The following is a 17,660-nucleotide window of genomic DNA, read 5'->3' as shown; positions in this document are numbered from 1 at the left end:
AACAGTCTTCAATTGACCATTAACTTAAGTTACTTTGAACACTTTCTACCGATGCTTATAGCTTTTGAAGGTCACATGACTGGAAAATTTTTCATATAGCGATGAGCTTCCAGTAACTATGGGAAAGAAGACTTGAATTGAGCTTTATTCTAGTCCTTTTGGTGTCCTTCTTCGTGTTGGATGTGTCTGAAGTCCATACCAAAGGCTTTTGTGAGACCATTGAACCTAAGTCCTCGCGCAATGAGCTGCCTTAAATACCAACCTCCGGTGAATCGTGAGATGAGAACCCTGGACAGATCATTCTTCGTCTCAAAGTTGCCATTGTGTGTTGTAAAGTTCCCAGAACCAAAGAATATCAGTGCATTTGCAAAAGAGTTCAAGGATAGCATTTTGAGGGTACCCAGAATTCCACATGTAGTCAAACTTGATCAAACAGTCGAGAACAAGAGTGCGAAAGGAAAGACTTTGGCGTGCGATAATGGAATTGTGAGTAAGGGAGTTCTTTTAAATAGTTCTATGACTAGTACAGAGGAAGCTAGGGCTCAATTATCGCCAGAAGCTTTACAGTTTTTGGAGACGAATAACGCAGAGATCCTACCGTATGAATATGTGCTCGATTATGATTTCTGGAAAGCTGAAGAGATCCTGAGGGCTGTCTTACCAGAGGAGTATCTTGACGAAATTCCAACAGGATTCACCGTTACGGGCCATATCGCACATTTAAATCTACGACAAGAATTTAAACCATTTGCATCATTGATCGGACAAGTTATCCTCGACAAAAACAATAAGATCGAAACCGTAGTGGATAAAGTCAGTTCTATTGCTACAAAATTCAGAACGTTCCCTATGGAGGTTATTGCGGGTCGTGGTGGCGACCTAGTGGTCGAGCAGAAGGAATCGAACTGTACATTCCGTTTCGATTTCAGTAAAGTTTATTGGAATTCCAGACTACACACAGAACATGAGAGACTTGTCAAGCAATACTTCCAACCGGGGCAAGTAGTCTGTGATGTATTTGCCGGTGTTGGACCCTTTGCGATTCCGGCAGGAAAGAAAGAGGTTATTGTACTAGCTAACGATTTGAATCCTGATAGTTTCAAGTACCTACAAGAAAACATAGAAATGAACAAAGTGAGCACCCTTGTAAAACCATTCAACCTAGACGGAGCGCAATTTATCAGTGATTCGATCACGTTACTGCAGCAATGGCGTGAATCCAACGACGGCAAGTTACAAGTACCACTCAGAATCAGTCATCACGACCGGAAGAGACAGAAGAAGCAGGATGCCAAAGAAGCACCCAAATTCAAGGAGTTGCAAATTCCGTTCGAGATCAACCATTTTGTAATGAACCTGCCCGACAGCTCTATAACATTCCTCGACCGTTTTGTCGGACTCTACAAAGGTACAAGCATAAAGACTCTACCGTGGATCCACCTACACTGTTTCGAGAAATACGGCATAGACGAAGAGCCACCCATGGAAGAACTATACCACCGGGTCCATTCAAGAATTGCCACCTCCCTGCACACAGACAAACAAGCCCTGGCTTTTGACAATCTGCGATTCCACCTGGTGCGCAAAGTCTCTCCCACCAAGCCCATGTTCTGCGTCAGCTTCCAGCTTCCCGAACAAGTGGCTTTCGCCGATTCTACATAGACTACATACGATACCATTCAGTCACTCTCTCAGTCATTTCAGGTGGGCTGCTCATCGTGGCTGCTTCTTTCGTGCGGCTCTTTCGCCTGACTCATTTGGCTGGCTCTTTCCAGTTTGCCTCGAGGATTGCCGATGAAGCGTGAAAATTTCCTCGATGCGTCATAATAAAAAGTCACTTCAGTAAGGAGACTGACAGCGAAAGAAGATATATAAACTAACGAAACCTGGAAGCTGGTATTCACTGGTTCGTCTATAATAAATCATCCTCATAAATCTGCTCCTCCAGCCTTAGAAACAGGTGGAAGACTGAGGAAAACCATTTTACACAAGAGAATTTGTTGCGGACAGGAACAAATACAAGATACATTAACGTACTCTTATTGACTCCCAGTTATCTTATTGGAGTTTGGAGTATTCGCATTTTTTTTATTCAGGAGTTATTAGCATTGGGTTTTGGCAGTCGCCATGATTTCCAGAATTTAACCTTCTCAGGTTGTGAGAAGAGGTTTACAGCATTTGTGTTTCGTCTGAGACATTGAAAGTTTTTGGTAAACACCGGAATTTAGTCATACAAGAGTTATTATTATTATTGCACCATGGTTGCTACGAACGATCTGGATCGTCGTCTCGCCTATCAAACACCGCCCTATGAACCACGCAGGAAATTATCATGTCCACCAACACCGATCTCTTCATCTTCCGAGCAACTTATAGTCAGAATCACCCGGGTCCTGTGCCAACGTACTGAAAAGATATCTACCGATAAGATTAGAAATGATGTCAAGAACGTTAACGAGTTTTTAAAAGAAGTTTTGCGCAGATCCAAAAGCAACAGAAAGACTGCATTAGTGGCCTTGGCATATTTCAACAAGATTTATGATGGCCAATTATGGAATGGGAAGTTGCCGGATTTTGCACGCTGTTCAAAGCGCATCTTTCTCAGTTGCCTTATTCTAGCCCACAAATATCTTAACGATAACTCTTTCACCATGAAGACTTGGAATATGATCAGCGGTTTGAGTCAAAATGATTTGTGTCTCATGGAAAGGTGGGGTCTTGAAAAATTGGATTACAGGCTGCTGGTCGCAGAGGAAGATTTGACGAAGCTCGAAGATAGTCTTGCCACCAAGAAGAGAACCTTTGATGAAGAGGTTTTGGGAGGAGAAATGCGCCAAAAGAAAGCACGTAAATTATAAGTATTATATCAGTAAGTCATCATTCATTCTATATTTAGTTATCAATAATGCAATTCTAACTGTTTATTTGGTACTATTTATTGAAAGATAATGACAAAAAATAAATGCGAATTCTGTGGATCGAACACAGGACCTCCAGATTACAAATGACCGAAGTTAATTCTTCAGTCTGGCGCTCTCCCAACTGAGCTAAATCCGCTTATCAACTTTGATGGAAAATTAAATCAAAGAAAACGCTACCAAAAAATGGACTTCACATGATAGGTTGTTCAATAGCTATGAACATTGGCAATGAGCAACCTAATGGAGTCGATAGGACCTGTCATTTGTTCTCTCCGAGAGACGAGCCACTCTGAACACAGATTTCAGGATTTTAATAACGAAATTTGTGAGGCATTTGAAGCCTGCTCGAGGATAAGAGCCGACAACTTATCATAGCACTATTATCTTTAGGAGCTTCCTTTAATGGAACATTCAATACATCTTGATTCCTAGGATTACTTTTTTTATTATGTTTGGCTCAGCAGGAGTTTGGCACGATAAAAGTTAGTCCATCTTGAAATCATAGGGGTAGTAAGATAGTCATTGAGACGGACGCGTTAGGTTACAAATGAAATGCTCAAAAGTAATTGCACAGGATCATGAATCTCATCCGTAAGTTTGAGAAGCAACCAACGATAAAGTTTCGAAGAAAGAAAATCTTAGTTACTTTATTCATAGTTCGCGAGATTGACGAATATTGAGCTGCTTTTGACAATTAAGTATCCAATAGTTACGCTACCCTCCGCATGAACAGCGTGTACCACATTTTTTTCCTTGTAATAGTGGCATTGCTGTATCGTCAAAAGGCTAAGGACTCCTCAACCTCACGGGTATGCCATTCGATACAGTTATTTGCAAGACGCCTATACTGGTGATGGGACGAAGGTCACTTACTCCATTGCCGTCGTGAATAGGACAACAGACCAAGACTGTGACAATAATCCATCAACAATTTTTTCAATTAACAGATCAGCGGACGAAGTAGGGAACATCACCCAAGATATGTTGAATACGCGGGACGGCCATAATTTGCAAAACTGGTGTTTTAAGTACAGTCATAGTGGTACATGGTGGTTGGAAGTTCGTTTCTTGCAGCTGCAGAATGAATCATCTTGCTTTATGGACGTCTGGAAAATGCCCTGTGGGAGCAGATAGCTTAGTGTTCATTTTATTAGGTTTGAGCTCAAGAAAGGCCCTATCAATCACATCTGTCCGCATGATCGTAGTTTTCGAAGTAACGAAATCAAATGTCAAAATGAAGCATTAGCCTGGTTGAAGGAATTTGGCCTCTAAATTCTTCACTATAAAGACTACGCTGCAACAGTACGAATTCCAGCATTAAAATCTTGAGATCTGCGTGAATAGTAAGAAATTAGGACCTACCATGGCAACAGGTTACAATGCTTGAACTGAATGAGCTGTTTCCATGGACACCTCAGATTCTTGTAATCTCCTATAAAGCCTTCTTTTTTATGTTTTGTTAACAGTTTGGGCGCGGGAAGTTTTGTGACACTTAATTAAAGAAACTTAATATTCAATATAGACTTCATGATATAAAGCAATTAAGCTTCTCTCTGGGATTTCAATTTGTTAACCGTTAGAAATAATTACCAAGATGATTGTTATTCAGCAATACAACGATCATTTTCTCTTTTTTGGCTCCTCAGGTTTAATTGGGTCTCTGACTTTGAAAGAATTACTTAAAGCCGACCTCTACCTTGGCAACCCAGAAAACATTCAGAAAAGACTAAATACATGTGAGCACCTCAATTTATCAAATTTTAGGTTCAATAAACTAATTTACTGTATTAACAGGAAAATTGGCTATAAGAATATTCTACTGGACAATGAACAGTACCTCAAAGCGGACAAATTAGCGCCAATCAGTTTCAATAAAGCAGACTATCGCTTCGAAAAAATTACGTCTATATGTCCATCAGTTAAAAAGCACTCCAATCAATCGCTAGTTAATAACGTGTCAGATGAAAGTGGGACCTTATACATTCATAATAATTCTGCAGGTAATGTCTTGAAGTACCACCGTTCTATGCAAACTTATCAAGTCGAATACAAGTCAGAAAATTCCAAGAAACTTTTAATCACTTTCAATTTTGTCATATTACAAATAGCTTGTCCAGACTCAAGCAAATGGTGTGAATTACTACCAGATATCTTTTCCGGTTGTGTTGCGTTGAGATCCGAGGCTGAACCTGATGGTACGACTAACAAATTACCTCCTCTAGATGAAATTCCAACGATGATTTGCACTTTGGGTGCCGGCAGCCGTCAGTCCAAGGCTAAACGGCACTATGTCGACTATGAGTTAACATTTAAATTGGCCCAAAGTTTTAATAATTGTGAGGGAAAGAGGTTGGTCATCGTTACGACGTTTAATAACATATTAATTCGTCATTTACTACCATATTTTAGGACCAAATCGAAGCTAGAGAATGATCTACAACACAAGCTAAAACCTCGGTTGGGAAAACTAGTTGTATTGAGACCTGGTCCCTTGGTCGGCGAGCATGGAAGACCCCTAACAAAAAGCTTAACAATTGGTCACTCAACGAATATGCTCAAGCAAATCCTCTACTACAAAGAGTATTGTTTTCAGTGTAAACTTGCCCTCTTTAAAGAGTTCAGAAGAATTGGGTTTCGAACTAGGGCTTCTGAATTGATCGCTAGGACAATGTATCGTAAACCTGGATCCTGGATGCTTGGTTACTGCATACCTGCTACTAAAGCTGCATATGTTGCGGCTTCTAAAGCCACGGACGAAGCTTCAGATGAGGCCAGTGATCCAGTAGAAATCATCACCAGCGAGCAAATGGATCATATTGCGCTGCACTAGTCAACTAGGACATATTCAGATAAAATATATAGATACATGGGGTGATGAAAGATGAATGACATAAATTCTTAGTACTACGTCTTTAACTCATATGCGCTCGGTGTATCTCATCTCAAGCCGTCCCTACTAAATACGAAGAAGCAAGATGTCTGAGCTAGAGGATCTCCAGCAAGATATTGATGCATTGACGAGAGAGAGTATGTAAGGGAGGATTTAGGGAGCTTTGATGACTGAGGAGTTACTAACCATCGTATTTGATAGTTGGTGATCTTGTAAAGGAACGCGATGGCCTGAAAGATGAGTTAAGGCGAAATGATGCAGATAAACTAGCCAATCATCCCGTGGTTAAAAACTTTCAATCTGTATTCCACCAGTTCCCTCAATTATATGATGTGCTATCTGAGGAAACAACTGCGAGACATGAAGAGAGTACTCAAGATCCTATCTCTTTGAAGAGAAAGAGAAATACGGATGTCAATTCCCCCAAGAAAGATAAATCATTTAGAGGAGATCACCCACCGGTCTTCCAACATCAAATGTTTGATGAAAGCATTGCACAATTCATTGATACAAATATCTTGACCTCTCCTTCAAAGGCAAGGCGAAGGATGAAAGATACGAAATATGATGAGGATGCACCACGAAACCAAGTGTTATTAGAAAATGTTTACAGAATGTTTGGGATCACTTATTTCCCAGTGGTAGATCCCACCGATTTAAAAGTGAACAAGGAGACGAATAAGACTGAGATAAATCGTGAAATGATCGGTATTAGACTTGAAGTATTCAATGAAAGTATCGCTAGGTTTGAGAAACCATATTACATTCTACTCAAGAAGAAAATAAAGTCCGACTCGTGGCTTCTCTTCAAGCATACCGTACCAATTTTCATCGATGTACATGCCCTATTCAACAAGACCAATGGTGGAGCGATTATATCGCATGAGAATATTTACCTGTTTGCCAAAACGGTGTATAGACAGCTAATCGAGCTAACCGCGAGAATGCAGAATCTTGAAGATTTGATGAGTTCTGGTGTGATTGATAATCTCGACCTTGATCTGGAAGCTGCGGCAGTCTCCTTCTCAAAGAATGAAGTCCAATTCAGGCTAATGTTGCATAAGGATCAAATAGTATCTTGCTCATTGGTAGGTGAGGCACTGGACGGCAATGTCAAGCCGCAACTAGAGACGATTTTCCTCGGTCCTCTGCACGAACTAGAGATCAAACTAAAGCACTTGGATCAGCTATAAAGCAAGCCGTTGAAGCGTCTGGAGCGCGGTATCAACCAATACATCACTAAGACACACACGTACCCCAATGCGCACCCCAAAACTTTCTCTAGCACTGTGTGGTAATAGACCGCTGTTACCATAAGCATAAGAACCCATATCCCAAGTACACCAGAAGAAACAACAAGGACGCCATTGACCACTTTGCTGACCGGGAACACCACACTTTCCCTTTCCATATAGCTTCGAAACTGCGAAAGCTCCAACCAGAGAATCATACTGATATTCACAAGGAAGCAAAAATGTCCACTAATATCGAATCCTCCCTGCCATTGTCCGCCGCTGATCCTACAACGTTCTGCTGAACGTGTAACGTCCCCATTAAGACATGAGCCTCCCGTCAGAACAAAAATACTGTCAATTATAAAGAAAGTGATGGCAAGTAGGACATTTTTCAGTATAATCTTCGACGTATATTGCTTCAAAAGGCTTTTCAATGGACCAGAAGAATTCGTCCTGGCATCTCTGGGAAGCAAAGCGTGGTTCCGACATTTAACGTAGATTTGAACCAGAGCCAGGCACACAAAATCTACAGTCCAGACCAAATTGCCCTTGTATGCGAATATTCCATTAATGATATTTTTCGACTCAAGCAAATAGTACGTACGCCGCTGCAATTCCAGTCTATCCTCACCTAGAATCCAAGCAATGACGCATCCCAAAACCAGTTCCAATGGGTAAATCGAAGCAGCGATTTTAGGAGTCACTTCAGGTATTAGTAGAAGCATCTCCAAGTACACTCAAATCGCATACTCGTCGCAGCGAAGGTCACAATTGGCACCAAAGAAAGGGCGAGCAATTACGAGGAAACCTAGGGCACAATTCAAGAGCTGAACGTAGCTGGACCAGTTCAGCTGAAGCTTGATGTTTAACTCTTCGGGTAAAAATCGTAATTCGTGTGAGAAGATTTGGTCCTATAGATTAGTAGTGAACCTTCATCAATATGGCTATTCGTACAGGTCCCTGCTGATCTTTGAGTTTTGAAATTGGCATTCATCTGTTTCAGACTACTTGTGGATACCAGTTGGTTGTATCGGTTGCTCCAGGCTTGAGACATGGTTCAATTTTACTCAGAAGAGCTCGGGTTGGAAAGAACAGATCCTGACCTTTGGAGACTTCGTACCGATGAGTTGGGTCGTGAAACATGGGTCTATCTTACTCCTGAACAGGCAAAAAATGATGAACAATGCACTTTCACTCAATGGCTACTGCAAAGTGAAAAATTCCCAAAGCCATCGCCCAATAGACATAGTGGTACGACTGACTTCAAAGCTGCTGATGCCTGCGAAAACGGTGCATCCTTCTTTAAGCTTTTACAGGATCCCAGATCTGGTATTTTCCCCTGCCAGTACAAGGGACCCATGTTTCTAACCATCGGGTATGTTGCTGTTCACTATATTAGCGGTACGACGATCCCAGAACACGAAAGAATCGAAATTATTAGATACATCGTTAATACAGCTCACCCAGTCGATGGCGGCTGGGGATTGCACTCTGTGGACAAATCTACAGCTTTTGGCACCGTTGTCAACTATGTGATATTGAGGCTGCTAGGCCTTCCCAAGGACCATCCGGTCTGTTTGAAAGCAAGAGCACTGCTCATGAAACTTGGCGGAGCCATTGGAGCCCCTCATTGGGGAAAAATATGGCTAAGTGTCTTGAACTTGTACAAATGGGAGGGAGTAAATCCTGCCCCACCAGAAATGTGGTTGCTACCATACGCTTTACCTATCCATCCCGGTAGATGGTGGGTACATACAAGAGCCATTTATTTACCCGTCAGCTACTTATCTCTAATACGGTACTCTTGCCCTCTTAATGACCTCTTGAGGGAACTAAGAAGTGAGATATATGTCAAACCTTTTGATTCCATCAATTTCTCCAGCAACAGGAACACTGTTTGTGGGATTGACCTTTACTATCCACATACAACGGTTTTGAACATGGCAAACAACGTTATGGTGTTTTACGAGAAGCATCTGAGGCCAAATTGGCTCGGCAAGAAAGCCAAGGATAGAGTCTATGGCCTGATAAAGAAGGAGATTGCTAATACCGATTACTTATGTATTGCACCGGTGAATCAGGCATTCTGTGCTTTGGTGACATACATAGAGGAAGGTAAAGAGTCATCGGCTTTCAAAAAGTTTGAAGATAGGCTCAAGGATGCCTTGTTCCATGGTCCTCAAGGTATGACAATTATGGGTACCAATGGTGTGCAAACATGGGACTGTGCATTTGCAATTCAATACTTCTTCGTTGCAGGGTTAGCAGAGAAACCAGAGTACTACGATACTATATGCGCTGCCTATAAATTCTTATGTCGCACACAATTTGATACTGAATGTGTTGAAGGAAGTTTCAGGGACAAGCGAGTAGGTGCTTGGCCATTTTCTACCAAGGCGCAGGGATATACTGTCTCTGATTGTACTGCTGAAGCTATCAAGGCAATAATTATGGTGCGTAACTCGCCAAAGTTTGCTTCTATCCGAAACGAAATAACAGATGAAAGATTATGCAAGGGCATCGATGTTCTTTTGAGCTTACAAAACATTACTTCTTTCGAGTATGGGTCATTCGCTACATATGAAAAGATAAAGGCACCGTTGTCAATGGAAAAATTGAATCCAGCCGAAGTTTTTGGAAACATCATGGTAGAGTTTCCATACGTTGAGTGTACAGATTCCTCAGTCCTGGGACTAACCTATTTTCATACATTTTATGATTACCGAAAAGAGGAGATTTCAAAGAGAATCAAGCTCGCCATCGACTACATCAAAAGAGACCAGGATGAAGATGGCAGTTGGTATGGTTGCTGGGGTGTATGCTATTCTTACGCTGGAATGTTTGCAATGGAAGCTTTACATTCTGTTGGAGAGAACTATTCCAACTCTGAATATGTGCGGAAGGGATGCGATTTCCTTGTAAGTAGGCAGATCTCCGATGGTGGATGGGGCGAATCAATGAAATCAAGTGAGTTACACAGTTACGTCAGCACTCGAGAATCGCTTGTTGTTCAAACTGCGTGGGTTCTAATCGCTCTCCTTTTGGGCAAATACCCCAACAAGAGTGTTATCGATGCAGGTATTAAACTATTGAAGAAGAGACAACTGGAAACAGGAGAGTGGAAGTTTGAAGGGATCGAGGGTGTCTTCAACCATTCGTGTGCGATTGAATACCCAAGTTACCGCTTCTTATTCCCAATCAAAGCACTAGGATTATATACTGCAACATATGGTGATGACTCCATATAGGCACTATTTCGTTATCCCTATAGATTTTACATGCATTAATTGATATCGTTTGCCAGTTTAAATTTCTCCCATGCGACACTCAAGGAACTAAAAACATCCTCAGCGATCATTCTTTTCTCCAGCTCCAGAGAAGATGGTATCTTATCTGGATGGGTCTTGGCTACTGCCTTCATGTACGTAATTTTGACCTTTTTCGGCATTACTAAATCAGACGTTGAAACAGGTTTCCAGTCACACCACGTTAAAACCGTGGATAGATTAGCTAGAAGATGACGAATGTCATCACCTTTGCCAGCTTTCCAAGACTCTATTTGTTGAAAAACTGTATCGTAAAGTGCAGCCTTTTCAGCTTCCTGTAGTTCATTTCGTTGGTTTTCTTGTTTCACCCGTTCTACATTGGCGTACGTCTTAGGCTGCTTCGTATCCTCAGAAACTTTCGGAACTGGCGTTGGTGATCGATTTGGTGATGTTGCTTTTGGTTCAGTTGGATTGAGGACTTTTTGACATCTTCTTTTGCCGCCCATGATTTTATCGTTGAAATTATTCTTTTCAATCAAAGATTGGTAATCTTGCAGTGCTCTTTCGTAATTTTCTATATGCTCAAATGCTTCTGCACGCCTAGTGACGATTTTTGGCCACATTTCTTTGAAAGTCCTGATGGGTTGACTATCCTGAATTGGCTCATCCCATAAGTTTGGATCTTTGGGGAACATTTCTAGTGCAGATTCAATGTCAGATAAACACCTTTTGTATTCACCAACTTTGAACAGCGCAGCTGTCAAGTTTGAGTAAGCAACAATACGAAGGGCATGATTCTGAGGCAGCGAGTTGAGAGACTTTTCATATTCTTGCGATGCAGAGACGTAATCACCAGCTTTGAAAAATTCTGTACCACGATCTTTGTATTCCTTATAACCTGATATCTCTAAATGTGATATTGGGACTGGCGTTATAGTCTTTATCCTCTCAGGAGGCGTGCCGTTATCAAAATCAAGAAGTGTAGCCTGAGGAGGTGGGGTAGGGGACCTTTTTGGCTCTTCGAGATTTATCTTCTCTTGAAATTCTCCCAGAAGGTTGCCTTCCTCCACCTCAACCGTAGGTGGTTCGACAGATTTCGGTCTCTCGACAGGTAGGTCTTGCTCTACTCTCACCCTTGTAAGACGATCCTGTTCCTGAGGAAACCCAGAAAACTGATCCACAAATTGTCTACCCTTCTCCAAAATTCCCGATGCCAAACTGAAAAAGCTCCCACTATCAAACTTTTCCTCTGGCGTCTGTTGTTGTTGTTGTTGCTGGCGTAGCATCTGTTCTCTTCGCCTTATCAATTCCTGTTCCCTTCGCTGCCTAGACAATTGCTCATATAAAACCCCTCTTTCGTAGTAGTCAGTAGCCTGATCAATATCTAGGTTCAATGACATCAGTTTGGCTACTTCCATGTCCTTTACTTCATCTACAACCATCTCGGGACTCTCCTCAAGACTCTTTTCCACCTTCTGAGGCCTGTCAAATGCTTCAAATGCCGCATCAAAACTATCGCCAACCACTTGATTTTTTACCACAGTTTCATCCCTCTTCTTTAACCCAAACAACTCATCTAAATCATCATGAACATTGATCTGATTTCGACCAGGCAATTTCTCCTGTTTCACCTCCGGGGTAGCTTCCTTGGATACAGAATCAGATCCACCGCTCCTAAAAGAGCTTAACAAATCAGCAAATGGATCAGACATCTTCAATGGCACTTATAAACCTTTTAAATCTGTACTTTCTTAACTATGTAAATCCATTTTATCTTAGTGGAAATTTACCCTTCCAGAAGACTTTTTTAAAGAAAAGTGAAAAATTATCAACTCATCTCGAAATCTCTTCAAATCCAACATATTAAAGCCCATCAGCTCTGCGACCTAGCTTCCTTCAGGACTATTATCACAATGCATTTAATGTACACTTTGGGTCCCGACGGTAAGAGAGTTTACACTCTTAAAAAGACTACCGAGGAAGGTGAAATCACCAAGTCTGCTCACCCAGCTAGATTCTCTCCAGATGACAAGTACTCTAGACAACGTGTAACTTTGAAGAAACGTTACAACCTTCTGCCAACTGAATGAGTGCAAAGTATTGAAACATGTGTAAATTAGATAGCGCTAGATAGTTTAAAGACGTGCTATAGCGGAGGCTTTTGACTCCCAGTGGCTTTCAAGTTAAATTGGGTACTGTTGTGGTAGTTCTCGCAGATCTGGCCCATTATCTCGAGATTACGATTTCTGCGATTTACGTTCTCGAGTTCCTGATTCAAAGTAGCCACACTCTGATTGAGCCTGTCGATATTACCGATAATTCGAGACAGAATGTTCAGCTGCACTTGCTCATATGGATTCTCCATTCCACAGAGCTGACCTATCTATTCGTTTAGCTGGTTAGTCGTAACCTCAATAATAGAGCTTTAATTAGTTGATTAGAGTGTCCAGCTTACCCGGTTACCAAGAAGCTTCTTGAGAGGTTCAATGCGATTTTAATCGGGTTCAGAGTTCACTTAACGTTCTCTATAGGTCCTGTAGGGGTCATAATCGTAGGTGAAGTTACTAGTTGCCGCTTCTTGGCATCAATTTGCAGTAGTTTCGTGAAAGTTGGTCATTTTGCATGGCTAAAAGCTGCCAAAAATTCTTAGTAGCCTTGGAACCATGACTGAATGCTCCTATGAGTGCATTGAGTCCTTTAGAGGTCTATATGTTGTAAAATATTGTCGAGAGTTGGTCGTGCAAGATCCATTTTTTCGCTTCAAAGCATAACGTGGTGAAATAAACGATATAGAAATACCAAATACACGTCAAAACACGATCTAGAAGGGCTCTAATCAGCTTTTGCGGTCTTCATTGGTATCAGTGATGGAAACTATTGATATCCAGAGTAGATCCTTTGTGGTTCGATGGATCAATTGTTCTCAGGGCGATGTGATTAGCTACCAGGTGAAGCCCTTGAAGAAATCGATCGAATTAGGGATTTATAAGAAACCAAAGAGTAGTGTTGATGGGAGTGGAAACTCTGCTGTGCATATAGCGCCCGATACTAGGGCTTTGCTGAACTATACCACTAAATCTTTTCTGCATAGGAATAGTAGTGCGAGTATTGATGAGAGTGGCAATTCCAGTACTAGTAGTGTGACTTCATTGAACGGTTCTCATGACTCTCGTAAGCTCCATGGATCCCTTTCATTAAGTGATATTCAACAACAGTCTCAAGAGATCCCTGTGCGAGACAAATTGACTGCAGCGGGTTTTACGATGGTCCAGTGGATAGGTAGGGTACGTGGGAATGAGATGCAACAGGGTTTATTAGAAGTTAAAGATGATGATTACTATTACGCATTTATTTTGGATAACACGTCTTCGAAAAACGTCAAGCGGAAAGTCCTGTTCAACGCCAAGGCAATACATGATGTCGATTCGGGATCCGAAGTTAAGGCGAAGTACCCAGTGACACCAGCCACTACACCAAAGGCTGGCTCTCTGAAGATGCAACCACACGATGATCTATTGAGCGTTGGACGCGGGAGGTATTTACAAGGTTATCTCTTGAAAAAGAGACGGAAGAAGTTACAAGGTTTCAAGAAAAGATTCTTCTCTCTTGATTTCAAGTACAATACGTTGTCATACTACCTAAATGAGCACAATCAAACTTGTAGAGGTGAAATTGTGATCAATCTTTCGACCGTGAGTGCAAACAAAAAAGATAAACTCATCATTATCGACTCAGGGATGGAACTGTGGGTGCTGAAAGGTAAGGACACTGCGACTTGGACCCATTGGGTCGATGCTTTACAAAAGTGTTACGAAAGACCTAGATTGAATATACAATCACACAGGCTCAAGAAAGATGAGAAGGAGACGAGACAAAGACAGAAGGAGCAATTCGATTCGTTAAAGATAGGAAAGAAAGATCCCTCGATGGTAAATGTGCCTTTATTAGCAATCAATTCGAAGAAAGAACAATTTCCACTACACAAAACTCAGAATGATTTGACAAGTACACTTAAACTTATCCAGCAAAGAGTAGAACAATGTAAGAGTGATTCTATGTCATACGAACTCAAAGAACATGAACCGAAGAAAAAATCCCGGACTTCATCGGCTTCTTCGTTGGAAAACAACTTGGATCCAACGGAATCATTTGAGTCTGTGCATTCCATTATTGCATCAGCGAGAGTCCAAGAACAAAAGCATCCATTGTACAGAAAACTTGAAGCGCTAGAGGCCTACCTTCATCAATTGGCACAACAAAGCGAGACATTATTGAATGATTATGAATTAATTTCTAGACAAAAAAGCGATAATAGAGTCTCATCTTCTTCCGCCTTGAGTGACAACGACGAATTTTTCGATGCAGAAAATGAGATAAATCAGGGAGTCATTCTACTGGACAACGATGAAACTTTAGATGAGGTTATTTCCGATAAGGCTGATGATACTGAGATTGGCTCAGACGACAAAAATGATACGACAAGTTCTGAACCGGCAAGCGGGGATCTCTATCCGTTGCCATGTAAGAAGAAAGTAAAGCGTCGGAGTGACATTCGAGCCGCAGTTGCATCACCACCAAGTCTACTGTCTTTTTTGAGAAAGAATGTCGGTAAGGATCTAAGCTCTGTTGCAATGCCAGTTACATCGAACGAGCCAATTTCGATCTTGCAAATGATCTCAGAGACTTTCGAGTATGCTGATCTGTTGACTAAAGCAATCGAGAGCTCAACCAAGACTCAAGTATTGACCTACGTGTCAGCATTTGCAATCTCTTGCCTTTCCATCCATCGAGATAAGACCAGAGCTCTAAGAAAGCCATTCAATCCTTTACTATGTGAGACTTACGAGCTTGTTCGTGAAGATATGGGGTTTAGACTGCTAGCAGAAAAAGTATCCCACAGGCCTCCAATTTTTGCATTCCATGCCGAACATGCCGACTGGGAGTGTTGTTATACAGTTTCACCATTGCAGCGATTCTGGGGTAAATCAGTGGAGTTGAACAATGAGGGTACATTCCGTCTGAGATTCAAGAAATCTAAGGAAACATTTGAATGGGTGCAGCCAACTACAATGCTGAAGAATCTAATAGCCGGTGAGCGCTATGTGGAACCTATAAACGAATTCGAGATTTTGTCCTCATCAATCGGTTCTTCAACAATTGCTTTCCAAGCTGCTGGTATGTTTGGTGGCAGATCCGAGCAACTGACTTTAAAGATTGAACCAGCTGGTGAAACCAAGAGGACGATACATGGTAAATGGACAGAATCATTAGTGGACTACACAACCGAAACGGTCATATGGGAAGCAGCTAGACTGCTACCTGATAGTAAGAAGAAATACGGGTTCACAGAGTTTACCGCAAATTTAAATGAAATAACAGACATAGAGCGCGGTAATCTACCTCCCACAGATTCGAGACTAAGACCAGACATAAGAGCTTACGAGTTAGGTGATGTGGAAAAAGCCGAGGCCCTAAAGCTCAAGCTCGAGCAGTTGCAACGTGATAGACGTAACAAGGGCTTAGACGTCAAACCTAACTTCTTTGAAAAGACAAAGAGTGGAGCCTGGAAGATGGTTCAAGGTTCCGACAATTATTGGGAAAGAAGAAGACGTCAAGACTGGTCTGATGTCAAGCCACTGTGGTAATTTGATGACGTATTTGTATATAGTTCGAGTGTTCAGCTATTATGCCAGAAAAGATCATGATTAATAGAATAGTATTGCATTTTCATCTGCCATTGATTGGTTCTTCAATGATTTTTTCGCCAAAATTTTTCAATTTTAAGCGATGAGCAGCGATGATGAGCCAGCATTGATGAGCAGTCCAATAAAAACTACAGCCGCTCTTCTCGAACCAATTGCTGACTACGAAACGTCTACATTAGTTGAAACTATGGTGAACGATACTCTAGAGATTACTACAATTTGTCCGGACGTTGAGCACGGTAAATTCATTATTGAAAGTGGTTTGAACGAAATACCAAGTTCTGTATGCGGCACACCAACTTATCAACATCGTTCGCTTCCTAGGATTAAAATCCTGGGAACTGGTGGAACTATTGCATCTAAAGGTTCGAATTCTTCGCAGACAGCTGGATACCATGTGGATTTGACCATTCAAGAACTACTGGACAGTATTCCTGATATTTCTCGAGTCTGTGAGCTTGAATATGAGCAGCTCTGTAATGTGGATTCAAAGGATCTCAATGAGGAGATGCTTTTCAAGATATACAAAGGTGTTACACAATCCTTACAATCTTTTGATGGTATTGTGATTACTCACGGTACCGATACTCTTTCAGAGACTGCATTTTTCATTGAGAGTTGCGTTGATACTGGCGAGCTGCCTATTGTGTTCGTGGGGTCCATGAGACCATCAACTAGTGTGTCGGCAGATGGGCCTATGAACCTATATCAAGCTATCCTGATCGCTGCAAACAGTAAATCAAGAGGTCGTGGTATTCTTGTTTCTTTGAACGATCAAATATCTGCAGGTTATTACATCACCAAGACCAATGCCAACTCTCTGGACTCCTTTAATGTTAGACAAGGTTATTTGGGTAATTTCGTCAACAACGAAGTCCACTACTATTACCCACCAGTAAAGCCACAAGGTTGTCATAAATTCAAACTAAAACTGAGCCCACAGGCAAGCACCCTCAACCTTCCATCGGTTTGTATCCTATATGGGCATCAGGCCATTCCGCCAGAAATTGTTGATATGGTCGCTGATCACTACGATGGCCTCGTCATTGCCACAATGGGAGCTGGATCCTTGCCAAAAAACGTCAATGAGAAGCTGCTCAGTTTGAAGATTCCAGTGATCTATTCTAAGAGATCGATGGACGGGATGGTTCCTACAGCCAATTTGCCAAAGACCCAAGATGGTAGCTCCACTAGCCTCATTGCATCTGGTTATTTAAACCCTGAGAAAAGCCGAATCTTACTGCAACTATGTTTGGCAGGTAGTTACTGTTTGGAGGAGATCAGACGGGTGTTCCGTGGTGTTTACGGTGGTTAAGTTAACCCTACGTTATGCATTTTATAAAGTACTTAATTAATTTCTTCACTAATAATTCACCTAAGACTCCGGCCCTCAAAGTTAGGATTGACATTGAAATGGTATTCATTTAGATCCCATCTTGACGCTTAGGAATTGCACAAGCAATTGAGCTCCAAGGAAAAGATTAGGAATGTTTAGTCCTAACTAAACGTCAAAATTGAATTGAATTCACAGCATTTGAGTGTTAAGATTCAAACAGAAGTGCTTCTAAAGACGTCTTTATTATTTTAAACCTATTATTATTCTTTTACCTTTAATTATTTCAGCTAATTTATAGAGGATATTG

General features: G+C 41.4%; 11 protein-coding genes and 1 non-coding gene across 12 annotated transcripts; 8 read left to right on the top strand and 4 right to left on the bottom strand.

Moving 5' to 3' along the window:
- Positions 1–180: 180 nt before the first annotated feature.
- On the top strand, positions 181–1,662 carry TRM5 (tRNA (guanine) methyltransferase; the record flags this gene model as incomplete). The annotated part of the gene is made up of 1 exon (XM_003681687.1): positions 181–1,662. One exon carries the CDS (start codon positions 181–183, stop codon positions 1,660–1,662), a length of 1,482 nt encoding a protein of 493 aa, XP_003681735.1.
- Positions 1,663–2,258: 596 nt separating this feature from the next.
- On the top strand, positions 2,259–2,858 carry PCL5 (Pcl5p; the record flags this gene model as incomplete). The annotated part of the gene is made up of 1 exon (XM_003681686.1): positions 2,259–2,858. One exon carries the CDS (start codon positions 2,259–2,261, stop codon positions 2,856–2,858), a length of 600 nt encoding a protein of 199 aa, XP_003681734.1.
- A 105-nt stretch (positions 2,859–2,963) lies between these two features.
- On the bottom strand, positions 2,964–3,057 carry TDEL0Etrna4F. The gene is given in 2 exon segments: positions 2,964–3,000; positions 3,020–3,057. It is a non-coding gene; the product is annotated as a tRNA-Phe (tRNA).
- Positions 3,058–4,515: 1,458 nt separating this feature from the next.
- Positions 4,516–5,751, top strand: HIM1 (Him1p; the record flags this gene model as incomplete). Its single annotated transcript, XM_003681685.1, has 1 exon — positions 4,516–5,751. The coding sequence occupies one exon, from the start codon at positions 4,516–4,518 to the stop codon at positions 5,749–5,751; it is 1,236 nt and encodes a 411-aa protein (XP_003681733.1).
- A 145-nt stretch (positions 5,752–5,896) lies between these two features.
- Positions 5,897–7,004, top strand: MCM21 (Mcm21p; the record flags this gene model as incomplete). Its single annotated transcript, XM_003681684.1, has 2 exons — positions 5,897–5,948; positions 6,013–7,004. 2 exons carry the CDS (start codon positions 5,897–5,899, stop codon positions 7,002–7,004), a joined length of 1,044 nt encoding a protein of 347 aa, XP_003681732.1.
- YFT2 (Yft2p) lies at positions 6,995–7,771 on the bottom strand (the record flags this gene model as incomplete). The annotated part of the gene is made up of 1 exon (XM_003681683.1): positions 6,995–7,771. The coding sequence occupies one exon, from the start codon at positions 7,769–7,771 to the stop codon at positions 6,995–6,997; it is 777 nt and encodes a 258-aa protein (XP_003681731.1).
- A 327-nt stretch (positions 7,772–8,098) lies between these two features.
- ERG7 (lanosterol synthase ERG7) lies at positions 8,099–10,294 on the top strand (the record flags this gene model as incomplete). The annotated part of the gene is made up of 1 exon (XM_003681682.1): positions 8,099–10,294. One exon carries the CDS (start codon positions 8,099–8,101, stop codon positions 10,292–10,294), a length of 2,196 nt encoding a protein of 731 aa, XP_003681730.1.
- A 35-nt stretch (positions 10,295–10,329) lies between these two features.
- Positions 10,330–12,024, bottom strand: SWA2 (auxilin-like protein SWA2; the record flags this gene model as incomplete). The annotated part of the gene is made up of 1 exon (XM_003681681.1): positions 10,330–12,024. The coding sequence occupies one exon, from the start codon at positions 12,022–12,024 to the stop codon at positions 10,330–10,332; it is 1,695 nt and encodes a 564-aa protein (XP_003681729.1).
- Positions 12,025–12,225: 201 nt separating this feature from the next.
- NOP10 (snoRNP complex protein NOP10) lies at positions 12,226–12,402 on the top strand (the record flags this gene model as incomplete). Its single annotated transcript, XM_003681680.1, has 1 exon — positions 12,226–12,402. The coding sequence occupies one exon, from the start codon at positions 12,226–12,228 to the stop codon at positions 12,400–12,402; it is 177 nt and encodes a 58-aa protein (XP_003681728.1).
- A 56-nt stretch (positions 12,403–12,458) lies between these two features.
- DAD4 (Dad4p) lies at positions 12,459–12,677 on the bottom strand (the record flags this gene model as incomplete). Its single annotated transcript, XM_003681679.1, has 1 exon — positions 12,459–12,677. One exon carries the CDS (start codon positions 12,675–12,677, stop codon positions 12,459–12,461), a length of 219 nt encoding a protein of 72 aa, XP_003681727.1.
- A 502-nt stretch (positions 12,678–13,179) lies between these two features.
- OSH3 (oxysterol-binding protein related protein OSH3) lies at positions 13,180–15,957 on the top strand (the record flags this gene model as incomplete). The annotated part of the gene is made up of 1 exon (XM_003681678.1): positions 13,180–15,957. One exon carries the CDS (start codon positions 13,180–13,182, stop codon positions 15,955–15,957), a length of 2,778 nt encoding a protein of 925 aa, XP_003681726.1.
- A 142-nt stretch (positions 15,958–16,099) lies between these two features.
- On the top strand, positions 16,100–17,332 carry ASP1 (asparaginase ASP1; the record flags this gene model as incomplete). Its single annotated transcript, XM_003681677.1, has 1 exon — positions 16,100–17,332. One exon carries the CDS (start codon positions 16,100–16,102, stop codon positions 17,330–17,332), a length of 1,233 nt encoding a protein of 410 aa, XP_003681725.1.
- Between the last annotated feature and the right edge of the window lie 328 nt (positions 17,333–17,660).

This window comes from Torulaspora delbrueckii, chromosome 5 (assembly GCF_000243375.1).
Source record: "Torulaspora delbrueckii CBS 1146 chromosome 5, complete genome".
In the NCBI taxonomy this organism is placed as follows: Eukaryota; Fungi; Ascomycota; class Saccharomycetes; order Saccharomycetales; family Saccharomycetaceae; genus Torulaspora; species Torulaspora delbrueckii.
Note: the sequence above shows the minus strand (reverse complement) of the source record. Positions and strands in the feature narration are given on the sequence as shown.